Source organism: Falco rusticolus, chromosome Z, assembly GCF_015220075.1.
Source record: "Falco rusticolus isolate bFalRus1 chromosome Z, bFalRus1.pri, whole genome shotgun sequence".
In the NCBI taxonomy this organism is placed as follows: domain Eukaryota; kingdom Metazoa; phylum Chordata; class Aves; order Falconiformes; family Falconidae; genus Falco; species Falco rusticolus.
Window position 1 is genome coordinate 44,633,781 of NC_051210.1, and position 17,086 is coordinate 44,650,866.

A 17,086-nucleotide genomic window follows, 5' to 3' on the forward strand; every position below is an offset into this window, starting at 1 on the left:
TCTCTTGTAGTTTGGAGAGGGTACTGTTATTGCTAGCACTTCTAAATACTTCCATGAATGAGTCCAGTGGTTACTGGTTCAATTTTTTATTCTTCATGTCATTGTGAAACCAGTTCTTGCAGTGAAGACAGTTTAGACAAACTGGATAGCTTTCCATAAACAGCAAATACCTGCTGCTTTTATCTCCATGCTCATTCCCACTTAAGCTTACGCCCTTCTAACAGGCTCTTCCCTCCGAGCGATTGCCCTTTTCTGTAAGCCTTTAGCACCTTCTTCCCCACAAAAAGTAGGAATTAGAACTTATGTTCTAGGTCAGAAAATATTTTGGTATCTGAATTTTTTTTTTCTTTCCAACTCATCAGAAACAGAAAATATTCAGATTCACCAAAATCTGAGATGAATTTATTTCTGGGTTTTGATACATTTAAAAAGCTGAAAAATCTATTGCCCATTCCATTGTTTGTGGCCGCCTTAGCAGATCTCAGCTAACTACTTCTTGTAACGTATTATTGCTGCTTACATGCCATTTCTGTGGGAATACTGGTCAGAAATAGCTTGACACTAACCTCCAAGCTGACTAACATCTATTCATCTGCAAGGTATTGCACAACTCATGACAATACAGTAAACATCTCCTAACCTACTTCACTGAGATCCCCAGTCTTGTTTTGCTACATTTCATTGTGGGGTTCCTGGTAGCAATCTGCGTTGATCGTTGAGAAATGCAAGGTATTTTGTAACACAGACTCTTGAACATATGACTATCTTATTTAGTTATCTTTAAGGGTGGAAGCTGCCTGAGATGCCTTGCCCTGTGCTACTTTTTTTGTGCTACCAAAGCCTCTGTTGGTAGGATTCTCCTGAGGATTGCACCAAACCATTAATCAGTCATGTGTTGTAATTTAATTTTGTAGATTAGAAATCAAAATGAAAGGTTTTAATTGCTTTTATAATATGTGATAAGACTGGTTACGAACAGGGTCAGCTGTGCCTAGAAAAAATGTGTGTGATACGTACCTGACATTCAGATGGACATTGTTATGATTCAACCTAATCAGGACTAGTTAGAGCACAATTATTTAGTCTGAGACTTCTATTAAACTGTTTTTGGAAAATAGAGAAACAGGGAGGGCTGTAAAATGCATTTAAAGGCTCTTTGGAGGAAAAGCTGGGGTTCTTCAGCAGTTTTACAATTTAAGAGAATTTTAAGTGCTAACTGTCAAGTATGTCCACATAGCACAATACAGTGCTGTGCAGGGAAAGCAGTTAAGCTAGCTGGAAGGAGTGCTGTGCATTTTTCAAGAAGCCAGTTGAGGGTTTGGTATGGAGAAAAGGCACTGGAAAGAGAAATAGTGATTCAAAAGCCAAGTGAATTTTTTAACACATTGATATAAGCTTTCAAAAGAATCACGCTCTACACCTTTATGTCATATTTCTGCAATATCTGAATCACACCAGTAAGTAATCAAACAAGCTTTGTCTCTTATACATTATTTAGTAACACATGAATGGTAGTTGCTAGTATTTTCTGTAATTACCAGAAGCTGTTCAGTAGATAATACCAGCTATCATAGAATCACAGAATGGTTTCAGTTGGAAGAAGGGACCTTAAAGACCATCTATTTCCAACCCCCCTGCCATGGACAGGGACACCTACCACTAGATCTCATACCAAAGCCCCATCCAACCTGACCTTCAACACTGCCAGGGAGGGAGCATCCACAGCTTCTCTGGGCAACCTGTTCCAGTGCCTCACCACCATCACAGTAAAGAATTTCCTCCTAGTATCTAATCTAAAGCTGCCCTCTTCCAGTTTAAAGCCATTCCCCCTTGTCTTTTCACTATGCACCCTTGTAAAAAGTCCTCTCCAGCTTTCTGATAGGCCCCCTTTAGGTACTGCAGGGCTGCTGTAAGGTCTCCCCAGAGCCTTGTCTTCTCCAGGCTGAAGCCCAGCTCTCAGCCTGTCATTGTAGGAGAGGTGCTCCATCCCTCTGATCATCTTCATGGCCCTCCTCTGGACTCACTCCATCAGGCCATGTCCTTCTTATGTTGGGAGCCCCAGAGCTGAACACAGTACCCCAGCTGGGGTCTGACTGGAGTAGAGAGAGAGTATCATCTCCCTCAACCTGCTGGCCATGCTTCTTTTGATACAGCCCAGGATATGGTTGACTTTCTGGGCTGCAAGCACACATTGCCTGGTCATGTTGTTCTTCTCATCAACTAACACCCCCATGTCTTTATCCTCAAAACACTCTCTACCCAGCCTGTGTTTGTGCTTGGGACTGCACTCACACACACACGCAGGACCTTGCACTTGGACTTGATGAACTTTATGAGGTTCACACAGGCCCACCTCTGAAGCCTGTCAAGCTCGCTCTGGATGGCATCCCTTCCCTCCAGCATATCAACGGCACCACACAGCTTGATGTTGGCAGCAAACTTGCTGAGGGTTCACTCAATCCCAGTGTCCATGTTGCCAGCAAAGATGGTAAACAGTGCCAGTCCCAATACCAACCCCTGAGGAACACCACTCATCACTGGTCTCCACTTGGACATCGAGCCATTGACCACAACTCTTTGCATGCAACCATCCAGCCAATTCTTTATCGACTGAGTGGTTCATACGTCAAGTCCATGTGCCTCCAATTTAGACAAGGATCTCATGCAGGACTGTATGTCACACTGTCAAGTGCTTTACACAAGTCCAGGTAGATTGTATCAGTTGCTTTTCCCTTATTCACCAGAGCTGTACCGCCATCATAGAAGGCCACCAGATCTGTCAGACATGATTTGCCCTTAGTGAAGCCATGTTGGCTGTCACCAATCACCTCCTTATTTTCCATGTGCCTTACCATAGTTTCCAGGAGGATCTGCTCCATGATCTTGCCAGGTGCAGAGGTGAGACTGACCGGCCTGTAGTTTCCCAGGTCTTCTTTATTTCCTTTTTTAAAAATGGGGGTTATGTTTCCCCCTTTCCAGTCAGTGGGAACTTCACCAGACTGCCATGACTTTTCAAATATGATGGATAGTGGCTTAGCCACTTCATCCACCACTTCCCTCAGGACCTGTTAATGCCTCTCATCAGGTTCCATGGACTTGTGCACCTTCAGGTTCCTTAGATGTTCTTAAACCTGATCTTCTCCTACAGTGTGCGGTTCTTCATTCTCCCAGGCACTGCCTTTGGCTTCTGTGACTTGGGTGGTGTGGCTACGCCACTTGCCAGTGAAGACCAAGGCAAAAAAGTTGTTGAGTACTTCAGCCTTCTTCATGACTTGGGTAACCAGGTCTCCCATTTCCTTCCAGAGAGGGACCATGTTTTCCCCAGTCTTCCTTTTACCACCAATGTACCTACAGAAGCATTTCTTGTTGCCCTTGATGTCCCTCGCCAGATTTAATTTTATCAGGGCTTTAGCTTTCCTAACCTGATCCCTGGCTGCTCGGACAATTTATCTGTATTCCTCCCAGGCTGCCTGTCCATGCTTCCACCCTCTGTAGGCTTCCTTTTTCTGCTTGATTTTGTCCAGGAGCTTTAGTATATTTTATCTACATGTAGAAACTGCTACATCACAACATATTTACACACATTTTAAACATAGCTGGCCCACACAAAAGCTAGTTACTGATGTCATTTGCTTATCATATGATTTTTTTTCTGTAGATACACATGCATAGAAGTACCTCTGGAAGTCAGTGTGTTAACAAACTAGTGTCTCTGCTGAGGAATGTCAGAGAGAAAGCAAGTAGCTTCAGAGAGCAGGAAAATGCACTGTTTCATTTCCAAGAGGGAATGCATACCTTCCAGGCAATGAAGATACAAATGTTCATCAACTCAAAGGCTAGCAAACAAAGATACTGTTACAAAGCTATACCTGAGATAAAGGCAAACATCACCAGTTTAACACAGATTGGAAAGTAATGTGGCAAAGGCATTTCTGACAGGGATTAATAAGTGTAAGCAGTCCTTCTGTGTGATGGTTTTAGGTATAAGGTCTGACCTGCAGAAGCGAATATTTGGCCTTGGGGGGAAGGTAATGTGGAAAGGTGTTTAGTTGATCGTGACTAGACTGATGACAGACTTAAGATGATTTGGATAGGTTATTTCTTCCCTTCCTTGATAAAGTGCCTTTCTCCATACACATTCTATTTCTTGAGCAACCAACTTTCACTGGAGAAAGTGTTGAAAAAGCAAAACTAAAGATCTCTACCCTAGGAAGAACTGAAGAGGATGAATAGATGGGTGTCCTATGACTGCCTGTTGCTGCACAATTGCAGTGCCAAAAAGAGATTTCACAGCCTTATCTGCTAGCATGAGCTAGAAACAAAGAACTGAGAGATCAAGACTCTTCAAAGACATGTTAATGGCAGAAAGAGGAGAAAAAGACTCTCCCTACAGACTACTGACTCAGTGAAAGAGAAGAATGGCTAAAAATTGCACTCACTTATAGTGAACTTCCAAAATAACAGACAAAGGGTAAGATAAAAATATTATTATTCCACTCAGTAAACCAAAGAAGAAGTAAATAATGAGTCAGCCTAATCTGAGAAAGACAGAAAAATCACCTCACATCCATCAGATGAATGGAAACAGCACTCAGAGAACCACTGATGCTTTGAAAGATGTCTTTACTGGGGAGCAGTACTGAAATACACCCTCAGCTGTACAACAGTGAGGAGCTCTGTTAGCCCTTATATTGAAAACTGAGAAATTCCAAAGCAAGTAAAGAAGTGTTTTGTCCCTAATGCTGATAAATGAGGTATATAATGCATATATAACAACGTAAGTGTACATGTATGGTTATGTGTATTTTCTTTTCATTTATTTGGACAAGAGGTGGAAGTAGGGACAATATAGAGTAACTCCAATTGTTTTTTTAACTAACTGCAGTAGGGTGGCAAACAGTGTGTGAGGTAAGAAAGAATTTGACGTATGACAAGTAAGCAAGTGCTCGTTTAAATTAAAAAAGAAATCTCACAGTTCATAATATATGACCTTACAGCTACTTGATCATCCCTGCAGGCCTCCTGGTGTTTTTGCCTGACTTCCCCTTTGTCAGGATGCATCACAGCTGAGCTTGGAGGAGGTGATCCTTGAATATTAACCAGCTTTCTTGAGCCCCTCCTCCCTCCAGTGCTCTGTGCCATGGTACTCTTACCAAGCAGATCCCTGAAGAGGCCAATGTCTGCTCTCCTGAAGTACAGGGTTGTGACCTTGCTGTGCACCCTTCTTGCTGCCTTAAGGATCCTGAACTCCACCATTTCATGGTCACTGCATCTAAGGCTGCCCTTGAGCTTTGCATTCCTCACCTGCCCCTCCTTGCTGGTAAGAACAAGGTGCAGCATAGCACCTCTCCTCTGTTGGCTCCTCTGTCACTTGGAGAAGGAATTTACCGTCAATGCATTTCAGGAACCTCCTGCACTGCTTGTGCCCTGCTGCGTTGTCCCTCCAACGGATACCAGGGTAGTTTAAGTCCCCCATGAGGATCAGGGTTTGTGAATGTGAGGCTGCTCCTATCTGTCTGTAGGGGGACTCATCTGTTTGGTTTTCCTGGTTGGGTGGCCTGTAGCAGACCCCTACTATAATGTCACCTGTGTAGGGCCCGTGTCAGCTTACCAGACTGAATATAAGTGTTGTAGACTCATCATACTAACTAACATTTAATGCAATGCATAACATACTCAATCTTATTTCACAGTAAAACAAATTACTTGTATCACACCACAACCCTATGCCAGAGTCCCCATCTCCTGCTGCAAAACAGTGCATTCCTAGGCATGGCTTAAGGTTAGAGCAGGAATATCCCATTTCTTCCATATAAGATAGAAAAATAGCAAAAAATATCTGTGAGATACTGGGATATTCAGGGCTGTCCTAGCCAAGCTGGAAATTCTGGTTACACCAGGTCTGGTGAAATATTCAGGAGGTGACTCAGAGAAAAAAGTGCCGTGTAGTAATACTAGTAGCATTTTAACCAGCTCCTTGGAAGTTTCCATTCCCCACATGACAAAACTCTCATTGATTCTGGAGTTCAGTCCAAGGACACTCTGGCATGCCTTACTTCTAGTGGCCTGAGACAAGGTGGTGAAATCAGAGTACAAAGATATATACAAAATAATTTTGCAAGAACAGCTAACAAACATACCTGCTTTAAAAGTATTTTTTCTGTCTTTTAGTCTGGAATAGAGATTTGGTGGTTTTTTTAAAGTCTGAAGTTTTGTTCTGTTTGAAAAGAGTATTTTCTTCTAGAAGTAACAGCAGATTAGTGTGATGGCTACCAAGACTGCATTAGATTACAATAAAGAACGGGTACTACTAATGCCTGCATAAAGAAATCGGGACCAGCAGGTCGAGGGAGGTGATTCTCCCCTCTGCTCCACTCTTGTCAAGTCTGGGGCCCCCAACATAAGAAGGACATGGACCTGATGAAGTGAGTCCAGAGGAGGGCCATGAAGATGATCAGAGGGATGGAGCACCTCTCCTACGCAGACAGGCTGAGAGAGTTGGTGTTGTTCAGCCTGGAGAAGACAAGGCTCTGGGGAGACCTTACAGCAGCCCTGCAGTACCTGAAGTGGACCTACCAGAAAGCTGGAGAGGGACTTTCTATGAGGGCACACAGTGAAAGAACAAGGGGGAATGGCTTTAAACTGGAAGAGGGCAGCTTTAGATTAGATACTAGGAGGAAATTCTTTACTGTGATGGTGGTGATGTTGCCCAGAGAAGCTGTGGATGCCCCATCTCTGGAAATGTTCAAGGCCAGGTTGGATGGGCTTTGAGCAACCTGGGCTGGTGGAAGGTGTCCCTGTCCATGGCAGGGGGGTTGTAACTAGGTGATCTTTAAGATCCCTTCCACCAATTCCATGATTCTATGATTGTATGACGTAACACATACTCTGTTTTCTTTATTCTGGTTTTTATGGCTGTATATATACACTAGACAAATATTTAAACACTTTTCACTAACAACAATAGCTGTAGATAAAGTAGCATAAGCAGGGAACCACTGCCTGTAATAGTGGCAGACTTTGTCGTTGCAGGCATGGACTATAAAACTGCTCTTCTGTAGGCTGACAATGCTAGCAAACACGCTCATCACTAAAATTTGGTGACACTTTGGGTTATGTCTACTAACTCAATTAAATTTCAGTACACGTAACTAAATTCTAATTGTTCAGGATCCCCCCCTCCAATATGAACTAGGTACAATTAACAGCAAAAGAAAAACATGTCCAATATTAAGGACCGCTTAAGTTTTAGCTGGATCCCTGCAACCCACCGTGATGACTGATAAAAATTATTAACATCACAACTCACAACTTTTTGACAGAATGACACAGAAATCATCAGTTAGACTTCTGTGAAATTACCTAACCATGTAGTTCTTAAACAAATACTTCCCTGACTTCCTATTTCCGGAGGTCTTTGTTACTGAGGTTGTAAACCTCACACCCAAACCTATGCATGCTGAAAAAGAAGTCATTGGTTGCCATCTTGTGGATATCAGAAGAACATCAACATTTATTCTGAAAAGATGGATATGTATCTCCTTAAATAAGAATTATAACCTAGTGCATAATTCATTACTACCAGGAAGAAACATATTCTGTAAAATATAATTGCTTTTGTTTTGTTTCTTGCTCTTCAGCTGAAATAAACAATTCTAGTGGCCACATGGTCAACTGTTAATGATCTGTCATTAGTTAAGCAACTACGCAACAGCTTTGGGATTTGGACTTAATATCCAAGACACTTCCATTATGATGTATTACTGAAAAGACTTTTTGTAACATTATTCTCTATATGCTTGGAGACAGCAAAACAGAATATACACAGTAGTAGCATACTTAGGACATCCTTCTCTTCCACTTTTCCTTCTTACATATATACTTCCACCACTGTTGTTTATCTACAGCTACACATATAAGGATTCTCTAAGTCAGTCAAAGATAGTCAAACTGAAGTAATGAATTTAAATGCTGGCATGAAAAGGATGGTGGGGAATCAGGTAAGAGAAAAATAAAAAAGAAGAGGGCAAGTTTGAGAACCACTTTAAAAAATACTTGTGGCCTTCTTATATAAAATAGTTTGTGTCCAGTTTCCATGAACTGATAGCATTCAGTGTTTTATAGTATGACATATAAGTTTTCTCAGGACAGTTCTCATTAGAAGTTATTTACTTGGAACACAATTAGATATAAGCACAAGTCTGCTTTTCCCACTAAAAAAAAAATAGCTAAAAGAATTAGAGGTAAATCCTGAATTGCTGTTGTAGCTTACATCAAACTGGTAAAAATGCATTCTAGAGGAGAAAGGGGGAAAGACTGGAAATTCACTTCCAGGACTTTGGCGGTATTTCTAGACATAGAAACATACGTGTAAACACGTCAAACATATGTGTTTATACACAAATATGCTTACGTACAGCATAGCAGTGCTGAATGAGACCCCAGAACTCAAATGGCATATATGCCACTGATACATACTGTCTGCTGGCAGGCTGTCTGCTCTGTACTTTAGAGAGATTAAGGGAAGTTTTTCAGACTTAGTAATATTACTTTGAATTTATGTAAACTCATTTGAGCCAGATCAGGGCCATAGAAAAGACGGTGCTAATGAGATCTGTCAACACAACTACAACGTTTAAGGCACCTGGAAACAGGAAGTGAAGGAAGGGAAATACAGAGTTACCATTCACTTTCTTTGAAGTATAGAGTGAAAGCAGGGTGAGCATTTCTGGCTTGACGTTTTTTTCCCCAAAGAAAATTCTTGCCCTACCAGCGCTAATGACAGGAAAGGAGATGTGAACATGATGACAAATCATAAGTGAGTAAAAAAAACCAACAACAGCTACAGCTCGCTGGTATCATGTAACAAAAAGATCTGTTCTCAGACATTTCCCAAATGTCTGCTGTGCTCTGAAGCATTTTACCTTTTCTGAAAGAAAAGGCAAAACCCGAGTTACTAAGGCAGAAACGATTGTTATATCTATGCACAGCCACAGGGCCCAAGATGTAGCTTTTCAAGTGAGAGGGCCAAGATGGTGCAACTGCCAGTCACCCTGCGCGGCTGCTGCTGTTCCCATTGCATGACCGCCGACTGTCGCCGGCAGTGAAGGACACCCCGTGCGCTTGGAAACCGACCGCGGCCCGCCCTGAGCGCTGCCGCCCGACCCTGCCCGCAGACACCCCTCGGCTGAGCTCCCGGAACGAGCAACCCGCTGCGCGCCCCGCGGGCCTGTGCTCTCCAGGGGCAGCCGTACGCCCCGCCAGCGGCCTGCCCCCGCCTCGCCTACCACAGCCCGCGGGCGGCGGGCGCCGCCACCCTCCGGGTGGCCCGAGAGCGCGCGGCCGGCCTGTGACACGGGGGGACGGGGCTTGGGGGTCTGTCAACAACACCCAGCGCGGTGTGCCCGCCCGCCTCGGCCCAGCCGGCGGGGAGCCTGCCGCCGCACCAGCGCCCTCTGCCAGCCGGGCCCAGGCGCTGCCCTGCGCTGCGGCAGAGCCGCGGGCGGCAGCCCCCTCCCCCGCCGGGCAGAGCCGCGGGCGGCAGCCCCCTCCCCCGCCGGGCAGGCCTCCCCCTCCGGCCGCGAGCGCGGCTGAGCGACCGCGACCAGCCCCGCGCATCCGCAGGCCTCCCTCCGCCCCCGTGCGTGAGGTGGGTGAGGCAGTGTGGTTAAGTCCATTGTGGGGGGGAGGCAGGTGCCTGTCAGAAAGTGGCGTCGATTGCAAACGGTAACGGTCCGCGTGATTCCTCCCCTCTTTTTGGTAGCGCCTAGAGCAAGTCGGCGGCGAGGGCGGCGAGCCGGGGGGGTGTGGCTACGGGGAGCGTCGGGCGAGGAGGTGGTGGCGGCCGGGCGCCTTTGTCTGCCGGCCGCCATGAAGCACCTGCCCTACTTCTGCCGCGGAGAGGTGGTGAAGGGCTTCGGCAGAGGCTCCAAGGAGCTGGGCATCCCCACCGGTGAGCGGGGAGCGGGGTGCGCGGCGCCGGTGCCGGGACGTTACCGCCGCTTCCCCCGGCGGAGCGAGGGTGACAGCTCCCGTTGAAGACCAGCGGCGAGGCGTTCGCCGCGGCAGAGCCGGGAGCTGCGGCCCCCTGCGCAGAGCCAGAGCTCCGTACCGGGTGCCTGAGGCCACCGGGCCCGGGGCGTTCAGCGGCCTGAACTTCTCCGGCCATGTGAGCGGGGGGGCCGGGCGGCTCCGGCGGGACGGGGCTGCGGGGGGGGCGCGGCGCGGTGCGGCGCCAGCCTTCGGGTGGCCGCCGGCGACGCCCAGCCCTCCTGCACAATTGCTTCACTCTCTGTGAATAGGCTTGGCTTGTACCGTGTTAGTTTTTCTGACGTTTTTTCTTGCAGAGTCTTGTACTCTCTTCCGTGTTATTACCACCCCACTACCCGCCCCCCCCCCCCCCCCCCCCCTTATGTTAAACTGGTTGCTTTCAGTCTTGGTTTTTGTTCGTTTAATCAGTAACCATCGTCGCAATGATGTACAGGATGTAGATATGTGATCATATGCACGCTGTTGCCCAGCGGAAGCTTGGAAAATACCCGTTCTCATAAACCTCAGATGAGAACAAGAGAGGGAGTGTAGGCACTGGGAATAGCTGTAAGGAGGGAAGGTCAAGGGGAGCAATGCAGAGGTTAAAAAAAAGAGCAGGTGGACTTGGCCTGCAAAAAACCAGATTTTCCTGTTGCTCGTCTCTGTTTCAGTTGTCTAGATACAGGTAGATGTGTAATCAAACTGAATTTTAGCCTGTCTCAAACAGGCAGTGAAGTCAACGTGCAGCACCACTCCTGGGAGACAAGGAAACTTTGCAAGACCAGCCTTGAGGTGCTGGATTTGTGACGACAGTGTGATAATGGTGTATTGGTATCAGGGAATAGGGGAGGGAATTTTTTGTTGAGGTGCCTCTGAAAGGCAACTTGTACAAAATTGTCAGATGACTTAATCATAGCCTCATTTATTTCTACATACTGTATTTCATAAGTAATTATTTTACTAACAAGTAAATAGTTCTGAGATGCTATTTTATAGTGCAGAAGAGACTTGATTTTCCCCCACCCTTTCATCTTTCACCATATTAAAGCTGTGATAGTTATCCTAAGAGTGAAATGCATTCTTACTGGATATATTACATGTTTTTTAATTATTGCCATAGAAGAGATTGTGTATAACTATAAAATATAACTATATAAAAATATAAAATACAACTATAAAATATAGCATAAAAGACGTGATATCGCTGGTATTATCACAGGAACTGAATTTTGTGAAGCTGGTTTATATTTTATACTTTGGCAGGTGGCACGTTGCATGGTTCTTACCATCAGTGTTATGTATGTAAGTAGTATGTAGGCAGAGCCTGTCTTTTAACTGTTTTAAGATTCTGTTATGCCCTTGACTTACATAAAGTCACTCACGCTTTACACTTTCTAAAATTTTTGCAGCTAACTTTTCTGACCAAGTAGTTGAAAGCTTTCCGTCTGATATCTCTACTGGTATATACTATGGATGGGCCTGTGTTGGAAATGGAGATGTGCATAAAATGGTTTTGAGCATAGGATGGAATCCTTTCTATAAGAATATTAAGAAATCAGTGGTAAGAATTTTGCTTTGTGTGGGATTTTCATTATAATAAATGAGTCAGGTGTTGAGTTTGAATAAGATAAGCAGAACTTGATCCATAAATGAGATCAAATTCTGTTTGTGCTTAGAAATGTATTTGGTTTCTATATCATATGTTCATATTCAGAAAAGGAAATACTCTCAGTGTCCGGAGAGTATGCAGCTGTAGGTGAATAAAGTTTATCTTCTTTCTATTCCATCATTAATTAAATACTTCCAAAACAAAAATTCAACAGTATTTCTGAAATGGTGGTTGCTTATGGTGTTGATGGCTAACTAAACTTGATAGATGCATTGAATTTACTAGTTATAAGAGCCCTAGCATGAGCTGGAATATACTAATATATTGTTCTCTGTCAGCTATCTATATTTCAAACAAGAGATGTTGGGGCATCTTCATTTGTAATGGTTTCCTGATAATTCTTCTCTTAAATGATGGAATCTGTACATGAGGTGCTGTGGCTTGATATGCAGAATAAATATTTGAAGGTACATAGTAAGATGGAGGAGCTGAGTTAACATCCTGAGCTGTGACAACTGTGTTTTTCTTGTTAACAGGTGCTGGTGTTTTTTCTGAGTCTTTTTGAGCTCTGTTTTAATTGTTTAAAACACTTCTATTTGGGCATGAATCTCTGCTTCTAAGGTTCCGATTGTTTGAAGGCTCTGTAATGTGCTTGTCCTAATGCAAAAGTGTACCTTTTAAAATTTTTGCAAATAACTTCTCTGAGCAAGTAGTCAGAAGCTTTCCATCTGATATCTCTGTTGTTATATGCTATGGGTGGGCCTGTGTTGGAGAGGGAAGTGTACATAAAATGGTTTTGGGCGTAAAGCACTTATTCTTGAATTCACTCCTTGAACTTTATCATTCAGTGTCCCACATAGGCTGCTTGTAAAAGTTGTCCTTAAGCCAACTGTTTCAATCAAAATCTTCGTAGCTATTTGGATGCATCAACTTAGTGATGAAACATTAAACTTTGTGATTTGCTGCCTTGGAAATCTCAACTCTGAGAAGTGGTGAAACATTTCTCCCGAGTAATATATGTCTTGTCTTTTTTTTTGGCTATCAGAATACTCTTCAGTGAGTAGTTCTTAAATTCTGTGCAAAGTACAGCTCTCCTTCCTAACATAATCAAAAGCTTTAGCTTTTAAATCTTGCATTAAACATGCTAAGATAGATCTCCTTTTTATTGGTGTGTGTTGGGGAAAATTTGAATTGGGGATATTAGCTCTACATCCTTACAGTGAGGGAAATAAACTCCAGGTTCATTATATTTATTTCTCTTCCTTTAGGAAACACACATTATCCATACCTTCAAAGAAGACTTTTACGGAGAAATTCTTAGTATAGTCATAATTGGATATATTCGACCAGAAAAAAACTTTGATTCCTTAGGTCAGTACTGCAGCTCTCCCTCAAGCTAGTATCTTATTTGTCTTATTCATGCAAATACTGTCTGCACTGTCTCTTTCCATAAAGAGGTATTTTATCTCTTAAACTTTGAAATTTCAGTAAAATGTTTCCATAAGCTAAGTGTACAAGTTGGTTTAATTAAAAATGCCAGAAACAAACCCCCACATTCTCCAATGTTTCAGACTAAAAAATTGTACTGTTGTGTCACTTCTCTGACGAGTAATTTTAAATCACATGCTTGTTATAAAAGCATCAGTTTTGTTTGTTGATTACTTTTTTAAATGCAGCTCTGTTAGAATTGAAAAGAAGTGCTGAAATGTCTTTTGGAACAAGGAGAGGGTAGTGCTTATAATGGTGAAAAGTGCAACTCTGGCATGTTTAAAAAACAAAACTAATCAAAAACCAAAAGGCATCTTAAAACCAAAGAATTTTGCCTTTCAAACCTCATGGTAATAATTATATTCTACTTCTGGGACTGTTGTCTGATATTCTGTGGTATACCTTATTTTCACTTGCTATTGTGTGTTCAGAATTTAAACCAGCTTTTAAATACCCCTATTCTTATTTTTTTTTCAGAGGCGCTCATTTCAGCAATTCAAGAAGACATTGAAGAAGCAAAAAGACAGCTAGATTTACCAGAACATCTTAAACTCAAAGAAGATAACTTCTTTAATCTGCCAGAACACAAAATAGTGAACAACCACTGAGGAAACCCATGCTGCTTGTATTTTGCTCTGTTTTTTATCTCCCTTGTCATGAAGCTTTTATATTTGCACTGCTTTTGCAGGTACTCTGGTGTCATGTGTCTGTTTGGCTAACTGAGGTTAAAACCAATCATGCAAGGTGACTTCAGTTTTCTTGTATTAATTCATCATTAACCCAGCCATGCAGTAGAAGTAGAAGGCTGGTTTAGGTTCTTACAGATAAACTGTATCCTGAAGTTACGTGTTGTTCAGGGATCTGGACACATGTGGAGCAGGACCTTCTCTGACCCTAAGATATGGGTAGTTCACTTAAGTGAAGAATGTCTTTTTTTAACATACAGAATGTTATTCCAACCTTTTTTCCCAGTTTTGTGTCATTCTCAGATCTAGATCTTAGCTGTATGTGAGAAAATGTTGCTATTCATTGAGTCAGGACCTGCCTGTAGTGCAGGAAGGCAATGATTAGGTAACAACAGCAAGATTTGTTCTTTATAGTTGTTATTTTTATATGCTCACACAGCTGTCATGGTTGAAGGTGTTCCTTTAATTCAGATTATTTATGTTAAGTTTGTTTGAAATGGAGGAAATTGCTGTTGCTCATTAAGTTACTGGAATCTGAGTTATGTCACATATAAGAAACAGTATATATATTTCTATATATATGACACCACATGATCTGCATAGTTTACTTCTGAGGAAGTGTTTCGCTGAAATTCAGGAAATGGATGACAGTATGGAAGTTGACAAACTTTAAAGGTTCCGGCACAAAAGATGCAGAAGCAGCATAACAAGATTTCTGTTCATTGGGCATTAAGGCAAAAGAGGTAATGGAAGACAACTTAGCATTTTATGTGCTGCTGGCATTTATCATAGGAAAATGGGGAGAACCTTGGGGTTGTTCACTACACTGGCAACAAAATGGCTGACTTGAAGATTGGTGTTACTGTAAGGCACAGAAAAACCTCATTGACTCCCTGCACCACATGCAGGTAAGAGCTAGGGCTTTGGCCAAATGAAATCCTTTGCAGATTAACATAGCAACACTATAGTGGGTATTGGTTATTTATTACAAGTAAGTGCAGCCAGGACTACTCTAAAATGTAGGGAAATAAATGGAGGGGATATTGTTAGAACTGATAAATTAAATAATTCCTATAGTATGTGTGATTCCACATCTACTTTTTTTTTTCTCTTAAATTTTTTCTGTCTCCTACTCAGTGAGTGGAACTAGGTAAGCTGCAATGACTTTGTCATGTTTGTCATCTTTTGATGTTGGCTTGTGATGTGGCTGGGAACATTTTCTGTGGGTATGTCTCAACTGTAGCTCTGTGTCTGAATTACCATGCATAATTTGGAACGCACAATTTCTGTAGTGCAATTTTATGAATTTAGTCCTTGTCCTATCCTATTCAAATCCTGCTTTTCACTCTAGGGTTTAAGGGAATTTTAACAAGGTAGTTTGGGTCTTTGTGGCAAGTGCTATCAAGATGTTAGTTCCACTTCGTATTAACTGTCAGGCAGTATCATCAGACGTTATTAGGAAGGAGGTCTTGAGCAAATCAAGGATTTATGTTTGCTCTTTAGGACTTCAGGAGAAACTTGATTTAATTTAAATGAATTGTTTGCCAGTGCTGTTGATAGCAGGAGACACAAGACAGAATTGAGGGGCTGGGGAGGGGAAAGGCAGAGCAGTTTTCAGCATTTAGATATACTTTTCTTTTAAAAGAGAACAAACTAATTGAGTGAACTTTTGCTATATAACGTGTTGGAAACTACTTCTAAAAAGTCTGTAAAAGCATTGTCTTGCAGGACTGACAGTTGGATTTTTTTGCATTGGGGGATGAAGGGGGAATTTTTTTTTTTTCAAAGATTTGAGGCATTCTTGGGATTGCAGTAATGTCAAAATCTTATATTTTACTTTTTTTTTTTTAAGAATAAATAAACGCTACACTTGTCAACTGAATATATTGTCAAGAATGTATTTGAAGAATAGATTGTTGTTCTTCATAGTACTGTAGCTAAACACTCAGCCACCTATAAAATTTTTTGCCAGTAATTTCATGTGTCTGTTGTGGAAGCCATGGTGCCTTAAGCTGGTTGTCTGAGTAATGCTTTTCTGCATCTGCTAGTAAATGCTACTATCAGAAATTCAATTCACTGTTTGGCTATAGAACCACTGTGCAATAGAGAACAGTGGCAAAAGGAAAACTTGGAAAAAACTCTTAAGTTTGCTCTCAAATCTTAGCTGAGGTGTGATGTATGGATACACTGAACTAATAAACTGCTCTTCATTTGTTTGTCTTCAAATTGGAGAAAATTGCTGAGCGTACCTGTCCACATTATTTAAGAGAAAATGTCATGTATTGATTCTTAAAGCTCAATGCCTAATTCCTAGCACAATATAAACTTTATGAAGGGTTATATTTTTGTATTACTTACAAATAACTGTATTTATTCCAGTTGATGTGGCTGCACTGTACCATTAATAAAGGAATTGTAATGGACAAAGTTATCCTTGTCACAGGTTTCCTTTTCTTTGCCACAACTAGCAAAGTTAGTTGTCTCAGTCTTACACAAAGCTTTTTAGGGGTGACTGCCTAAAAAGCTAGACTGACAGGAAAAAATAATGAGATGTTGTTCAACCTTCCCAGTGTGTCTGAAAACTGGCCTCAGTCTGGGGACTTAGGTGGTTTAGTCAGAACTTATGGGAGTGTTAGAATTCATAGCATGGAACCTGTGAATCAGTTTGTCTATATATGCTTTCTTTCAAGACATTCTAAACCTGCTTGTTTCTTTTAGGATTCAGATGGAAGAAGTTGTGTTCTTCTCCTGTGTTCTGCTTCAGCTGTTAAATGTTCAAGTAGGGCAGGTCGAACATTTGTCTGCTGCTGAAGGAGACTTAAACCTGTATCTTAAAACACATTATTTTGGCTCTGGCCTCTGGGGAAAAAGTTTGTTTCATACTTCTCTTGGCTGATTATATGTAGACCTTACATCAAGGAAGAATGTAACATATTCTGGTGGTATATATCGTAAGGGTTGCTTTATATCACATGTAGTGGATTCTTCAGTGTAGGCTGGTATCTGTCAGAAATGCTTCTAACAACAGAGTGCCCAGACTGGAGGTACAGATTTAGGAAAGGGAAATCCTCAAGCACCTGTGTTGTTCAGGGCTTTTCTTTGACACTCAGCATTATAACTTCCAAGTATCTAGATTTTCTACTAGTTTACTTCTGGAATTAAAACAATTTAAAAATACCCTAATGCCTTCAGATGTCTTTTGTAATGAATATACTTTATCTAGAGGGATAACCTTTTTTCCACACATGCTTGTATTTTCTGAAGAGAGAAGAGG

The 17,086-nt window shown here is 42.2% G+C and overlaps 1 protein-coding gene across 1 annotated transcript; it reads left to right on the forward strand.

Moving 5' to 3' along the window:
- The first annotated feature begins 9,805 nt into the window (after window positions 1-9,805).
- On the forward strand, window positions 9,806-16,243 carry RFK (riboflavin kinase). The gene is made up of 4 exons (XM_037373798.1): window positions 9,806-9,952; window positions 11,439-11,590; window positions 12,907-13,009; window positions 13,604-16,243. The coding sequence occupies exons 1-4, from the start codon at window positions 9,871-9,873 to the stop codon at window positions 13,732-13,734; spliced, it is 468 nt and encodes a 155-aa protein (XP_037229695.1). The 5' UTR covers window positions 9,806-9,870; the 3' UTR covers window positions 13,735-16,243.
- Window positions 16,244-17,086: the final 843 nt, after the last annotated feature.